The sequence below is a fragment of the Colius striatus genome, chromosome 18 (genome assembly GCF_028858725.1).
Source record: "Colius striatus isolate bColStr4 chromosome 18, bColStr4.1.hap1, whole genome shotgun sequence".
Classification (NCBI taxonomy): Eukaryota; Metazoa; Chordata; class Aves; order Coliiformes; family Coliidae; genus Colius; species Colius striatus.
In genome coordinates this window covers 6,701,260-6,716,628 of record NC_084776.1, presented here as the reverse complement: position 1 = coordinate 6,716,628, position 15,369 = coordinate 6,701,260, and the positions used below count along the sequence as shown (strand labels likewise).

Genomic DNA, 15,369 nt, shown 5'->3' with positions numbered 1-15,369 from the left:
GGATGAGGACAGAGCCCCAGGGCTTGGAGGAGCTGTTTCCTGCAGGGACTTGCCTCAGGGATGGTTTTAGCAGCATTGGGGCTACACAGACCTCCATAAAGCCATCATGTAGGAAACCTCCCTCCCCAATGTCTTGCTTTTTGGCTAGATAATGATGCACAGAACCATCATGGGAGGAGAACTGGGTGATGTAACACTGGGGACAGAAAAAGAGATGTCTTCCTGCAAGTTATTCCCAGCCAGAGCTTAGTTTTATCAGCTGTGTTTTCATGCTTGGAGAGGAAAACCCCCATCTGCCAGCTGAGGCCACCCCACAGCAGGACCAGGAGGGATGTGGCATCATGTCCAGGGCATCTGAAGCCAGTTCCCAGCTGAGAGATGCTGTGACCTGTAGGACAGAGCTGCAGATGTGTGGTCAGGAGCTCAGAGAAAGGGTGGATCATGAGGTGGGGGTTGTGTCACTGCTGCCTGTGCTTTGCCTGGTTTTGGGATAAACTAATCCCTTCTAGGAACAATGAGTTGGCCAATTCAGCCTTAACACATTGAAGTGCATCTTCTTTATTACTTGGTTTTGTTGCTGAAGCAAGTCATACTGGTATCCTGCACTGCCCAAGGCAGGGCTGGGGTCAGACCCATGTGAGGTTATCTGTATTGGAGTGCTGGAGGTGACCCCAGTCATTGCTACTGCAAGACTTCAGTAGGGGAATCACCATCCAGAGGCAGGCAGGTCTCCAGGCTTTGGGCAACTTTCTCTGTCTAGGAAGGGTAAACTTGGCTCAATGAGCCACTGCCAGTGGGCAGGATGCTCATGTGGCTGGTCTCAACCTCCTCTGGCTGATGTCCCTGGCTTTCCTGGGGTGCTCTGCCACTGCAGACCTGCAAGAACAGTGGCAAAGTCCAGCCCAGCATTGTGGTGAGGAGCTGGCAGCACAGAAGGCAACTGGCCCAACAGGGATGAGTGCAGGAGTCAGTGCTGGCCCTTGGCTTTGTAGGGTTTTGCTCCTTGGTTCCTGCTGTCCACCCAACCAAGGCTCAACCCTTTCCCCAGTCCCACAACTGGGATTTATAAGGCTCCATGTTGCAAATGTGCCCTGGCCCATAGCAGGGGAAGGGTTTGTAGAGGGTAACCCCTAATAATTGCCCTTCCATGAGCATCACTTACCCCATTCTCCTTTACCAACTATGGGGACTCGGCCTCTAGGGAAGGGTCCCTGTGTGGCCACTGTGACATAGGGCTAGAGCCAGGATGGCCGTGATGTTTCCCTGTGTAGCAGATTCAGACTTGGGGACAGGGAAACTGGCCTTGGATCTATGATCTGACCCCTTTGACATGAGAAATAGGGAATTATTGATTTATCCTGGGCTGGGGCCTGGGGGATGCTGCTGCCCGTGGGCTGGTGGCATTGCCATGTCACCTCTAACCAGCCCCATATGGGTTCATTGATCCAGGTCATTGTGAAACATCCAAAGGGCAAATTCTATCCCTTTGAGCATGGGTTAGGCCAGGTCTGGAGGGGGAATCTGAGGTGAGTGGCTGGGCCAAATAGCCCAAGTGCTCCTCAGGGTTACTCAGAGCTCAGGAGTGGCCTAGATCCTCTCCAGAACTGCCCTCGTTCCCCCATCATTACCTGGAGCTAAATCATGCTAAATGTGCCAAATGAATGATGGTCCTGGTTCCAGTGAGGGGGTGAGCACACATTAGAGGTGCTTTTGGGGCAGATGGAGCAATCTCAGCCTCGTGTGTCCCTGCTTGGAAGGAGCAGGGTGGGCACAAAATGCTCTTTCTCCTCCCCTGTTGCAAAGAGATCAGTCCCAAAATGTTCCTAAGCTGTGGTGGGAGCAGCAGCCCTTCCCGCAGCTGGATTTCATGGGTATTGCTTAATGCAATGCCATCTAAAGGTAAGTCTTGCCAGGTTCATCAGGCAGTAGGAGATGTGATTTGTGGACTATGTGGATTATTCCCTGTCAGAAATGGCAGATACAGCAGGGTGTAGGGAGAGGGAGATTTCTGGGGAAAATACTTCTGACCTGTGTTCTGACCCCTCAAATTTAAACTCAGCTCTGTTTGGGGGTCACAGCAACGCTGCCATTTGGAACTGAGCCTCCAGCCTCCCCTCCCTGGACAATAGGTTGGCAATCGCTGTGCTGGGCTGAGGCTGGGGCCTTGGAGCACAAGCACGGGCTTTAAAGCCATCGCAACCCCTGGTCCCTGCCTGAGGGAGCAGCTGCAGATGGAGGCAGCTGGTGGTGCCTTTGGAGGCGCTTCAACTAACCCTCGAGGCTGTGCGAGAGAGCACGTGGGGCTTACGACCCTCACCAAAACCAGCTTCCAGCCGTAAGCTCCTCTTGGGCTTGGCTGTTGCACAGCCCCGTTCGTGCGGTGTGCCTCTGGCCGCCGAGCCGGCCCCTGCCCCGGCCTGTGCTGCGGTTACCGCGGGGCGCTCCCGAGCGGCACCTCCGGCGCCACGCACCCGCCGCCTCGGCCACGGACCTTGTGCCCTTTGCCGAGGGGATGGTTCAGGGCGCAGGGTTGTGCCGCGGCAGGCCGCGCTGTTAATTGCTCCGGGCAGTAATTAGCAGCCGCGGGGCTGAGCCCGTGCGGGGAGCCGGCCACAGAGCGCGGCGGCGCGAACGGCCCCACCGTGGCCCGTCCGTCCCCCCGTCTCCATGGTACCGCTGGCTTCCGGACAGCCTGCGGGCAACCGCGCGCCGCCATTGGCCGCCGGGCTGGGGGCGTGGAAATGTGGGCGGGGTTATGCAAAGCAGGAAGGGATTCTCCTCGTGATTGGTCGGCGAGAAGGGGAAGGGGCGGGACAGGAGCGGCGGCGGCGGGATGGGACCGGCCGGCGCGTGCTGGAGGGGCGGCCGCGGCCCGTGCGGTGAGGGGCGGGGCCTGGCGCGGCGCGCGGCCACCGGCGGCGGGGGGAGAACCGGGGCACGGGGGCGGCGGGGGGAACCGGCACCAGCGGGGCACGGGGGCGGCGGGGGGGGAACCGGCACCGGCAGAACCGGGGCACGGGGGCGGCGGGGGGAACCGGCACCGGCAGAACCGGGGCACGGGGGCGGCGGGGGGAACCGGCACCGGCAGAACCGGGGCACGGGGGCACAGGGGGGAACCGGCACCGGCAGAACCGGGGCGGCGGGGGGAACCGGCACCGGCAGAACCGGGGCGGCGGGGGGAACCGGCACCGGCAGAACCGGGGCACGGGGGCTACGGGAGGAACCGGCACCGGGAGAACCAGTGCTTCGGGGCATAGGGGCTGCGGGGGGTACTGGCACCCGGAGAACCGGGGCTGCGGAGCCCAATGACTACGGGGGGAACTGGGGCTGTGGAACCCAAGGGCTGCGGGGGGAACGGGCGAACGGGGACCGAGGGAACGGCGGCTGTGGAGCCCAAGGGGAACGGGAGAACCAGTGCTGTAGGACCCCAAGGGCTGTGTGTGAACCGGGAGAACCGGGGCGGCGGGAGCGGTGCCCGGCAGTGTCGGAGGGGAATGCCGTGCTCGGTGGCGATGCTGCCAGTGACCGCGGGGGCCGTAGGGCCGGGGCTGTCTCGGCGCAGCCTTTTCTGATGCCCGTCTCCGTGGCAGCCGGCGGCCGCACCGGCGCTACCGTAAGCGCCAAGGCCAGGGGCTGTGCCGAGCTTGGCCGGCGGCCTTCACCCGCGGGAGTTCCAGCGCAAGCCCTGCGAGGGCCGTGCCGACGGGTACATAAACCCTCCTGCAGCCGCCCGCCGCAGCCATGGCCGGCGCGGGGAAACGGGCCCGTCTGCGCGGCTGCTGGGCTGCGGGGAGCGGCCCCGGCCGGGCCCGGGAGCTGCCTCCTCGCCCTGTCACAGCCGCTCTGCCCTTCACACCTCCAGGTCTCAGGCGGTGGCTGTCGTCCTGTGCCGTGGCCCCTCGTGTCTGCGTGGTGGGCAGCGGCCCTGCCGGGTTCTACACTGCTCAGCACATCCTCAAGGTACCAGGGTGGGAGGGCAGGGGCCTCCATGCTGCCTGGCTCGAAGGGGGTTGGGGAGTGGGTGTGTGGGCTTCTGTCTCCACTCTGTCTGGATCTGTGACTTGCTTGGGGCAGCACAGGCCACACAGAGTCCTCCTGGCCCCTTGGCTTGGCCTGTGGTGGGCACTGCTGCCACTATCCCTGCTCTGTCCCTGCCTGGCTTGCTGTCAGTTCAGCCTAAGCCATTCTCCACAAGAAAAGGCAGAGATCTGCCTCGCTCAGAGCTGTTGTCACCCACATGTCACAGGCGGTGTGCAGGTGAAGGGGCTGGAGCACAAGTCTCATGAGGAGCAGCTGAAGGAATGGAGATGTTTAGCCTATAGAAGAGGAGGCTGAGGGGAGACAGGAGCACTCTCTGCAGTGCCCTGACAGGAGGCTGCAGTGAGGTGGTGGTTGATCTCTCCAGTAATGAATGACAGGACAAGAAGAAATGGGCTGAAGTAGCCCCAGGGGAGGTTGAGATTGGAGCTGAGGCAGAACTGTTTCCCTGAGAGGGGTGTCAGCCCCTGTGCCAGGCTGCCCAGGGAGCTGGGGGAGTGCCCAGCCCTGGAGGGATCCCAAAGCCGTGGAGCTGAGGTGCTGAGGGCTGTGGGTCAGTGCTGGGCTGGGCAGGGTGAGGGGAGGGCTGGGACTTGATGAACTTAAAGGACTTTTCCAACTGAAATGATTCTGTGACATTCTTTGACCTACTCTTCTGCCTCCTCCCTCAGCTGAATTAAGGCCCATGGGTGATCCTTTACCTGATTTCTGTAACTGTCAGAGCTTTGGGCAGTCAGGTCTCTGTTGGGAAATGAGACCCAAGCACAGGACTGAGCTGCTGGCACCCACCAGAGACACAGCAGCTTAACCCCGTCATTAAGCCCTGCTGTGTTGTCTCTGGTACGTGTTGGAAAATAGCTGTTACTAAGCCTCAGGGACAAATTTCAGGGCTGCTTAATCTCCAGGAAGAGGCTGACTCAAAAATACAAGATAACAAAAGCCTTGCAGCAAAACATCTGTCTAAAGCTTGACCCTGAGGTGACTCAGCACAGGGATCTCAAGGCATGGGCGTCTCTGCTGGGACTGCCAGATGGGCTGCCAAGGCCACCAGCACCCAGGGTGCTGTGCTGGGAGCTTCCCTTTATTATCACCCTCATGGGTACTGGATAGCCACCAAGTTAGTGTGGAGGAGGAGCCATGGGATGGGCAGGAGGATGGAGTTCCCCCATGAGATGTACTCAGTGGTGGTTGGGGTCATGCTTTCTGCTACCACTTACGACCTGAGCTGGCAGTAATAGGTACAGCATCAGCTGTGCATGGCAGAGGCTGCTTCTGGCTCCAGGATCCACCTGAGGGAACTGGGAGTGTTCAGCCTGGGGGAGGCTGAGAAGGGACATGAGCCCTCTCCCTGACAGGAGGTTGTAGTGAGATGGGGCTTGGTCTCTTCTCTGCAGTAATGAATGACAGGACAAGAAGAAACATCCTCAAGTTGCATCAGGAGAGGTTTAGATCAGAGATGAGGAAGAACTTTTTAACTGGGGGGGTTGTCAGCCCCTGTCCCAGGCTGCCCAGGGAGCTGGGGGAGTGCCCAGCCCTGGAGATATTTAACAGACATTGAGGTGCTGAGGGCCATGGGTTAGTGACGGGCTTGGCAGGGTGAGATGAGTGGACTCAGTGATCTTGAATGTCTGTTTCAACCAAAATGACTCTGATTCTCCAGCAGCAGGCAAGTATTGCCTGTCCCTCCTAAGCTGCTGAGCTCATGTGGCCTTTCTGTCCTCGTCACTGAACTGTGACTTCCTTGTCCTGCAGCACCATGGTGAGGCTCGAGTGGACATCTATGAGAAGCTGCCTGTTCCCTTTGGGCTTGTCCGTTTTGGGGTGGCCCCAGACCACCCTGAGGTGAAGGTTAGTGCTGGCTTCCTCCCCCTGCCCAGGGGTGGAACATGGTGGTGGGTGCAGGTGAGGCAGTCACTGTCCTTTGCAGTGCCTCAGGGTTTGCTGTGGTGTGGAGCTGTCACACCAGAGACATCCACCTCTCCTCCTGTCACTGCCAAGACCCAGTGAGGCCACAGCTGCATGATATGGGATGTCTGGTGTTGGGGTGGAGTTGAGATAAGGACAAGGAGATCACTTAGCAGTTACCATCATGGGCAAAACAGACTCAGCTTGGGGAGAATGGGTTTGGGTTTCTTTTTCATGAACAACCAGAATGGAGTAGAGAAATGAAAAATACAACCTGAATCTTGAAACACCTCCCCCCACTCCTCCCTTCTTCCAGAGTCTCTTCCTCCCTCCCTACAGGGATGGGGAATGGGGGTTTGTGGTCAGTTCATCACAGATGGACTTTGCTGCTGCTTATTGTCAGGGGGAAGCCTCCTCACACTTCCCCTGCTGCAGTGTGGGGTCTCTGTGTGGAGGATTATGTCCCCTGGAACTTCTTCAACCTGGGTCCTTCCCACCAGCTGCAGTTCTCCACAAACTGCCCCAGGGTGGGTCTCATCCACAGGGAAAACAGTCCCTGGGGAACAGACTGTTCCAGGGGGGTTCCCCACGGGGTCACAAGTCCTGACAGCAAACCTGGTCCAGCATGGGCTTCTCTCTCCATGGATTCCCAGGTCCTGCTAGGAATCTGCTCCAGTGTGGGCTTCCCACAGGGTCACAGTCTCCTTTGGGCACCCACCCACTCCAGTGTGGGGTCCTCCATGAGCTGCAGGTGGATCTCTGCTCCCCTGTGACCTCCATGGGCTGCACCACGGGCTGCAGGGGAATATCTGCTCTGGTGCCTGGGCACCTCCTCCCTTCCTTCTCCACTGACCTTGGTGTCTGCAGAGATGTTGCTCTCACACTCTCACTCCTTCCTGCTGCAATTTTTGCCTCTGCACCGCAACTCCTTGCCCTTCTCCAATATGTTACTTCCAGAGGTATTACCTGCATCACTAATTGCTCTGCAGCAAGTCCATCCCAGAGCCCACTGGCCTTGGCCCTGTCAGACACAGGGGAAGCTTCTAGCAGCTCCTTTTTAAAGAAGCCACCCCTGTAGCCCCCCTGCTACCAAAAGCTGCCTACACAAGCCCACCACCCCTTTGCACAGAGGCTGGTGGAAGGGCTGCCAAGCCACACCGTGCTTATCCCTGTGACTTATCTGTTAGATAAGAGCCCAGAATAACTGACTGGGAGGGGGAGAAGCAGCTCAAGGCTGGGGAGAATGGGAACAGGGCCTTCATGCCAGCAGCAGACCTTGGCTTTTGATGTAACTCCCTGGCTTTTACTCCTTGTTGGCAGAACGTGACCAACACCTTCACGCAGACAGCGCGCTCGGAGCGCTGCGCCTACTACGGCAACGTCACCGTGGGCAGGGACGTGACTGTGGCAGAGCTGCAGCGCTGTTACCATGCTGTGGTGCTGGTGGGTACCAGGCTCAACTTGGGGAAGGGCTGGGAGGGGTTGTTCCCCACAACCCAGGGATCAGAGGAAGGAACCAGAGGGTTTGGGTGAGGTGTTTCTGCGCAGCCCCATGCAGCCACTTCCCCTCCCCACGAGCTCCTGTGGGATGGGGAGGGCAACTGGGAAAGCAAATCCAGACTTGGTGAAGGTAAGAACAAGTGTGGTAACTAAATATGACAACAGTAAGAAGAGTAAAATACAATAATAGGAATTAAGAGGAACAAAACCCAAGCAAAGAACCCAAAGGAGTGCTGCCCACTGCAGTTGCTCCCCAGCCACTGACTGATGCCTGAGCAGCAATCTGCCCCTCTGGCCAAACCCTCCCAGTTTATATTCTGGGCATGGTGCCCTGTGGTATGGAATAGCCCTTGGGCTGATTCAGGTCAGCTGTCCTGACCATGCTCCCTCCCAGTTTCTTGTGCACACATCGGGTTTCCCCCTGACCCCGGAGCACTCGCTGTCAGGGTGAGAAGCAGAAAGGGCCTTGATGCTGAGCAGTGTTACACAGCATCAACCAAAACATCCCTCTGTTATCAACATTCTCTTCAGTATAAACCCCAAATACAGCCCTGTAGCAGCTACTAGGAAGAACATTAACTCTATCCCAGCCAGAACCAGGATCATGATAAACTCTTCCCCAGCCTTGGTTCAGCTCAGATGCTACGAGGCTCTTCTGAAGCCCTCCAGGCAGCATGTGCTAGAGCTTGGCATCAAATGCAGGGCTCTGAAACCTCACTGCAAGGGGCAGCAGTTGGGGAACCTCCTCCCCATGATGGCCAGTAGCTCTTTCAGCCTGATGTGGATTTGTCCCTGGGCTTATCATGCTCTGGCATGGCCTAAGGAGGTCAAGTTTGGCCCTGGAGCCCAGGAGGGTGGGTTGGATGAAGCTCCTGTGCTCAGGCTGTTTACCCCCTTCCATTGAGTATCCAGGCCTTTGGGAGGGCTCAGCAGCTGTGCAAGGTCCCTGGCAGCAGCTTGGGAGGGAACATTTGTGTTTTGATATCAAGCCCTTGCACATGGTGACTCCTCAATGTCTCCTCAGAGTTATGGTGCTGAAGATCACCGAGTCCTGGGCATCCCAGGGGAGAACCTCTCCGGTGTTTATTCGGCCCGAGAGTTCGTGGGCTGGTACAACGGGTTGCCCGAGAGCCAGGACGTGAGTACAGCCCCGTGTTCCCTTGCCCTCCCTCCCCATCCTGCAGGCATTCAGCTCCAGATTAAGTCCTGGAACTGTCTGCAATTGGAAGAGATTAGCAGGCACCACGTTAAATCCTTCTTAGATGGTAGAAATGCGAACAATTTGCACATCAGTGAGAGCGGATTAGCTGGCTCTGGAGGCTGGCAGCACGTTTTGGCCAGGCCAGATGGGAACCTGAGGAGGGTGATGCTCTGCTTTGGCCTAAGGAGATTTCTTTAGCCAAAACAGCTCCTGCTCTGAGAGATGCCATCACAAGGAGAGGGGGAGAGGGATGAGGTGCCCAGAGCAGCTGTGTGTGCTTGGGGATGAGGCTGGTGTGGAGTTTCCTCACCTGCACCACCTCTTTTTCAGAGCAAAGGAAGGTGGCAAGGAATTTGGGTGGTGGGAGCAGGTCTGAGGGAGTGAACATGGTAGACACTGGGTGGGTTCACTCAGGGATGGGTCTTTCCCTGCAGCTGAAGCCTGACCTGAGCTGTGAGACAGCACTGGTTCTGGGGCACGGCAACGTGGCGCTGGATATCGCCCGCATCCTCCTGTCCCCCCTGCAGCTCCTCAGGGTGAGTCTCAAGGGCAGCCTGGGACCCAAATTCCCTCCCTGCTGCATGGCTGCTGGTTCCCACTCAGCTCAGCAGATCCTTAGACACTCCTGTCTTTGGGAGCTTTCCCCAGGGAAAGCTGTTGCCTCTCGAGTGCACCCTGTGGACTCAAAATCCGTAGGGAGTGATCCAAGGCCGAGGCTGTGCCTTGGATGATGCTGCAGAGCTCTGGATTCCTGCTGCACCCAGAGCTGCAGGAATGGCACCTAAAAGGTGGCTGATGGTACCTAAAAAGCTGTCAATTGAGCTTCATCCCTCCCTTTCCTCTGAGAAGCAAAGGAGAAGCTGCTTGCCCCTTGTCCAAACTGGAAGCTTCTGTTGGCGTTTTTCAGGGATTGGGTTTTTTTCTGCTGTAGCTGAAGGCAGGAGCCTGGTTCCTGCTGGTAGCACTGGGCTTACTGGTGGCTGGTCCAAGCTGGTGGATCTCCTTTTGCTGCCCTGCTCCCCTGTAGACAGCTGGGAACTGGTGTGCACCAGCTGCTCTGTACAGCTGCTGCCCCAGATGTTGGCAGCAAAGGCTCTTCCCCCTGGAGAAATGCCACGTGGCTTGTTACAGCTCTGTAAGCTTCCTGTATTAATATCTAAATTAAATTAAAAAAACCCCAAGCAAGCCCAAACTCAGAGGCTCTGCCAAGCAGTGGCTGCAGCCAGCTGGGAAGCAGTGCTGTGAAGGACACAGCTCTGGAAAGGCTTGCCAGGGTGTACAGGCAGCTTCCTGTTAAGAATATTGGTCTGGGATGGTTTATTCTGGTTACCTGGTGGCCCTCCCATTGTGTCTTCTCTGAGAAAAGGTCGTCTTGTGATGTAGAGCTGTGCACACCGTTGAAACAGAGCAGGGGGTTGTTGTAAGATGTCAGTGTTGGTTGAATCATATAGTCACAGAGTGTTGGGGGTTGGAAGGGACCTTTAGAGCTCATGCAGTCCAACTCCCCTGCCAAAGCAACTCCACCTAGATCAGGTCACAACCAGTTGTGCCCTGGTGATGCTCGTGTTGGTGCTCAGAGCTGCCTGGGGTGGGCAGGCCCTGATCTCAGCTGTGGTTTGCAGAGAGTTTCACCCAAATACCTGTATATCCTGAGCTGGGAAGTCATTCAACAGCACCTGCAAGCACCCTAATATTGAGCTCCCTGGAAGGCTTTGCTCTGTTAGCCCCAGGGTGGATCCCCTGAGGCAGTCTCACCTGGGTACTGCATTATGGCCTGGGAAAGTCCACTCACAGAAGGCTGAGAGGAGACATTATCAATGCTTATGAATCCCTAAAGGGTGTGTGGAGAGGATGGGGCCAGTCTGTGTTCTGTGGTGCCTAGTGACAGGACAAGGGGTAACAGGCACAGACTGGAACACAGGAAGTGCTACTGGAACAGGAGAAGGAAAAGTCCCTTGGTGCTGAAGTGAGGGAGCCCTGGCCCAGGCTGCCCAGGGAGGGTGTGGAGGCTCCTTCTCAGGAGGTTTCCAAAACCACCTGGACACGTTCCTGTGCCTCCTGAGCCAGGGGAACCTGCTTTAGCAGGGGCTGGGGCTGGATGAGCTCTGAGGCCCCTTCCAACCCCCACCATTCTGTGATGAGGGACCAGCTGAGCTCTGTGCAAAGGAAGGTAGCTTGCTTTGTGTCCTTGCCCAGGCTGTCTGCATGCACAGCCTACTTTTCTGCTGTTTTTTCACCTTCAGAGGCTGTGCCTTCCCCCCACCTCTCTCCAGATCTGCCCTAGCCCCACTCCTCTCTCTCTTGCAGAAGACAGACATCACTGATGGCTCCCTGGCAGCTCTTGCCTGCAGCAAGGTGAAGCGTGTCTGGCTGGTTGGGAGGAGGGGACCTCTCCAAGTTGCTTTTACAATCAAGGTGAGACTGAAGGTGCTGGAGGAGAGCCGTGATCCCAGCCTTGAGCCCCAGGCTGCCTGTCCCTGCTGAGGAGAGGTGGTCTGAGGTTGATTGGGAACCCAAGTGTCCTCCTTCCTGCACCCACTGGCTGATTCCTAGCTTGGACTGCTGGGAGGAAGAGGCTCACAGGCTGTTGGGCAAGCTCTGGGTGCTGGAGGTAACACCTTCCTGCCTGCAATTCCCAGGAGCTGCGGGAGATGATAAACCTGCCTGGTGCCAGAGCTGTGCTGGACCCTGCTGACTTCACAGGCCTTGAAAACACTATTAAAGGTGAGGGAAATGTGCTCCAGACATGGACTCTTCTCAGAGATGAGCGTCCAGGAGGGATCTGGAGATGCTCAGAGTGTGTGTCAGGAGAACTCTTGCCCTGTTGTTGGCTGTGTGACCGTGGTGTGGCTCATCCTCCAAGTCCCAGGAGGCCACAAAGACAGGGGAACAGTTTTTTCTCTGTGCAGCCATTTTGCTGCTTGGGAGTGATGCTTTTTCTCTGAGTGATGAGGGCAGGAGGGCTGAGGAAACCTTGCAGGAATGATCCCGGTGCTGTTGGATTTAAGAGCTTCCTGCAGAGCTAAAAAGAAAACACTGAGTTCAAGTGTGTCCAGAGACTTGCTCTTCTCCACAGGCTGCTGCCTCTGAGCACCAGCAAGGCAGCAGAGTCACAGGCTTTGATTTGAGTGTCCCACTGGCCTCAAGCCTCAGGAGCAGTCCTGGTCACTTGTAGTTTGTCATCTTAAAGGCATCAGGCTCCCAGTGGCAGGACAGGCTCTAAATGGGCACTGTGAAACTGCCTCGAGTGGCCTGGGCTCAGTGCCACCTCCCCAGGGGCTCTTGTTGAGGTTCCTGCCCTGAAGCTTTCTCTTTCTAGGTGCCCCCAGACCCACGAAGAGACTGACTGAGCTGATGATTAAAACAGCCCTGGAGAAGCCTGTGGAGAAGGCAGTGGAGGCACAGACAGCAGCCCCCCGGGAGTGGGGGCTGAAGTTCCAGCGCAGCCCTCAGGAGGTGCTGCCCAGCGCTGACGGGAGGCGGGCGAGGGGCGTCCGCCTGGCCCTGACCCGCCTGCAGGTAGGGCTGTGGGGCTGGGCTGGCTCTGCCAGGGCTGCAGGCGTGGAGCAGGACACTTTGTGTCCCCTGACTGGTTGGAGTGGCCACTGGTTGGCTCTCAGGGCAGGGAGCAGCACCCACACGAGCGTTTTGCCTTCCCAAGGGAGCTCTTTCCAGGGTGGTGAAGGGGTCTGCAGGAGGCCGCTGCTCTGCATCTGGTGGCTGCCTGGTGGTCAGCAGCCTCTTCCTTCCTCTCTCAGGGCTCAGGGGACTCTGCTAAAGCCATTCCCACTGGAGACACAGAGGAGCTGGAGTGTGGGCTGGTGCTCAGCAGCATTGGCTACCGCAGCGTGCCGCTGGAGCCGGCCGTGCCCTTCGATGCTCAACGTGGCGTTATCCCCAACAGCTCAGGCAGAGTGGAGGGTGTCCCAGGTCTGTGGCTGCAGGGATGTGTGTGGGGTGGGTGCCAAGCACAGCTGCTGGGTTGGGGGCTTCAGGGGAGGAGAGCTCTGTTCACCACGAGCACTGACACGAGGCACAGAGTAGAACCTGAGGAAAGCAGCTGCCTCTGCCAGGCATTCAGAGCTGACCCATCCCCAGCTCACTTCAGGGGTGTCTGCTTTTGCAGTGCTGAAGGTTATGGTGACTTCAGTGGGCCTTGGAGCCTAGGACTGAAATGATCCAGCCCATGGTGGGCTGCAGGTACCCAAATCCCTGGGCCAGCACCATCCAAGGGCCTCATGGTGTGGATGTGGCTTATTCCACTACCCCCAGCTTGTTGTGACACACATGGACAGGGCAAGGCCCCAGGGGGATCCATGGGCAGGCACAGGCCTGAGCCTGGCTGCTCTGTGTGCCCGTGCAGGTCTGTACTGCAGCGGCTGGGTGAAGAGAGGAGCCACGGGCGTCATCATCACCACCATGAACGACAGCTTTGACACTGCCCAGTCCGTGCTGGAGGATCTGCAGAGGGGTGTGCTGGATGTGGCCACCTCCAGAGAAGGCTTTGGGGCAGTGGAGAGCATCCTGCGCAGCCGAGGTCAGTGTGGGGAGGGGGGAGAGCTGCTGGGGTGGCCGGCATGGGGCTGGGATGCAGCCAAACCCCTCCTGGAGCTGAGTGTCCTGGGCCAGGGAGTCCCATGAGCCACTCTTGGGAGGACACTCTGAACTCTGGGAGTGTGCTGTGCTGCCCTTTCTTTGCTCCAAAGCTCAGGGACTTGAATTCCCTCAAACTCAGTGTCATTGCTGAGGGTAATGACCACGTTCTGGGAAAGAGCCATTAAAAGCAGCACAGACCTTGGGTAAAATGTCACTGTCAGCTGCTGAGACAATGAGCTATTGCTGGTGAGTGCTTTTCCTAGTCATCCTCCCAGGCAAGTTGGGGGAAAGATTAAAGTGCCCAAGAGGGTGATTTGCTGTTGCTGTGTTTAAAGGCATTCAATTAAAGTGTGTGTGCTCTGCCATTTCACTGTCTGAGGTTTAAGAGGGAAGTGGCAGTGTTTTGTCCCCTGAGGTGACACCGTGCTCACCAGGGTCTGACTGAGCCCAGCCAACTGCCACCTGCCATCCCTCCCCTCATGGTCACTTTCCTTTGTGAGGCTGGGGTCTGACACAGTGTGGGAAGAGGGCAGGAGCTTGCTGTGACACATCAGGCCCCTGCTCACAGGGAGGTGAGGCTGGAATCATCTGGATTTAGTGAACTTCCCTCTCCTGTCTCTCCCCATCACCCCAGGGGTCCGTCCTGTGTCCTTCTCAGACTGGGAGAAGATAGATGCTGCTGAGGTGGCGAGAGGCAGAGCTGCTGGCAAACCCCGGGAGAAGATAGTGGATCCTCAGGAGATGCTGCAGCTCATCAGTCACTAAAGCAGCAGCAAGGGCAACGTGGCACTGATCCAGCACTGCCCTGGGGCAAACCTGCAGGGTCCAGGCAGGACCCAGGAGCACAGGGCAGGTGCCCAGGACCACACTGGAGAGATGTGTGACACTTGAGCCTCTCTGGTCATGAGGAAGTCTGCATGTCCAAAGTGAATGTCTTGGAACACCTGAGGCTGCTGGATGGCCCCTCATCTCTGTGAGCAGCTGCCACTCCTGGCAGGGACTCCTGCCATCCCTGTCCTTGGAGCACTCATGAACTCCCAGTGCAGGTGAGGGGGGACGTGCCCCTGGCAGGAGTCCCAGGTGGGCACTTGCCCCATGGGCAGGTCACTCAGAGAACCTTCCTTGTGTCTCTCCCTGCCTCCCCTTTAAGCCTCCAGCCAAATGGCTCCATTGCCTTGTCTTTGTGCCTCAGTGGGCTGCTTTTAATAATCAGTGGTTTTGAAATAAACCCTTCCAAGGAGAGACAAACTGACCCTGCCACTTGAGTCTGGCTTTTGTCTGTGAGTGCCTCAGTCTGGGAGCAGCCAAGGTGTCCTGCGACCTGTCCCTTGTCCTAAACAAACAGCCCAAGGCATCAGTTTGCTTTCCCACCTTAAACCCTGGGCCTCAGCTTGGGTGAGGGGGGGATGGAGTGGGGTAAGAAGGGTGTAATTGCCTTGTCCACATCACAAGGCATCCTCTGTTTGCTGGTGCACACCATACCTTGAGCCCTGTCACTTCACTGGTGGGGTTTGAGGTTTGTGTGTGTGTGTGTGTATGTTTGAAAGCTTATTAAATGCTTCTTTTAGCCCAAATTGACTCCAGTGACAGTGTCAGGTTTTAAGGCAGATTACAGCCCCTGAGCCCTAATCTCCTCTTTATCCATGGTGCAAGGGCCACGTCAGCATGGCCCCCCCAGCCCTGCCCCCTCCCCAGCTGCAGGGTGGCACCTGCTGCCTCTGGCCTGTGACAGTGGCTCTGTGTTAGAAACAACTTGGGCTCTGTGGTGAGGCAGAGGGTAAAATCCAGCCAGGGCAGCCAGTGGAGGTTTGTCTCAACCTCTGTCTCACCCCCTATGGCAGAGGGCTTCCCACTCCCTCTCTGGCCCAGCCTCAGGGAAGGTCTCTGTCTCTCTCTCTCTTTTTTGTTCCCCCCCCCTTTTTTTTTCTTCCCCTTTTCTATTTAAATCTCATTTGCAAGCTCATTAAGAAACTCAGGAAATGTGATCCAGGGTACACAAACGAGCAATAAAGCCTCTGTGGAACAGCTGCTTGTGTGATGTGGCTTCAACTTACATCTGGAGGCTGGTGCAGTCCTAGTGCTGAGCTCTGGAGTGGGAGATGACATCAGCTCTGAGGTGAATCAGTGCT

At 57.4% G+C, this 15,369-nt stretch overlaps 1 protein-coding gene across 2 annotated transcripts; it reads left to right on the top strand.

The window, feature by feature from the left end:
* The first annotated feature begins 2,816 nt into the window (after positions 1-2,816).
* Positions 2,817-15,267, top strand: FDXR (ferredoxin reductase). Of its 2 annotated transcripts, XM_062010530.1 has the most exons (12): positions 2,817-2,879; positions 3,863-3,960; positions 5,791-5,886; positions 7,264-7,386; positions 8,468-8,581; positions 9,079-9,180; positions 10,952-11,059; positions 11,284-11,368; positions 11,964-12,163; positions 12,403-12,574; positions 13,008-13,181; positions 13,875-15,267. In XM_062010530.1, the coding sequence occupies exons 1-12, from the start codon at positions 2,834-2,836 to the stop codon at positions 14,003-14,005; spliced, it is 1,449 nt and encodes a 482-aa protein (XP_061866514.1). In that variant the 5' UTR covers positions 2,817-2,833; the 3' UTR covers positions 14,006-15,267. The 2 variants fall into 2 exon arrangements, with proteins under 2 accessions (XP_061866514.1, XP_061866515.1); XM_062010531.1 differs by lacking the exon at positions 9,079-9,180.
* The last annotated feature ends 102 nt before the right edge of the window (positions 15,268-15,369 follow it).

Bases quoted from the DNA above. Each gene is read 5' to 3' on its own strand.
- FDXR (XM_062010530.1), top strand. From the start codon at position 2,834: ATGGGACCGGCCGGCGCGTGCTGGAGGGGCGGCCGCGGCCCGTGCG. The intron at 5,887-7,263 runs GTTAGTGCTGGC...CCTTGTTGGCAG, and splicing joins CAGACCACCCTGAGGTGAAG to AACGTGACCAACACCTTCAC. The intron at 12,575-13,007 runs GTCTGTGGCTGC...GTGCCCGTGCAG, and splicing joins CAGAGTGGAGGGTGTCCCAG to GTCTGTACTGCAGCGGCTGG.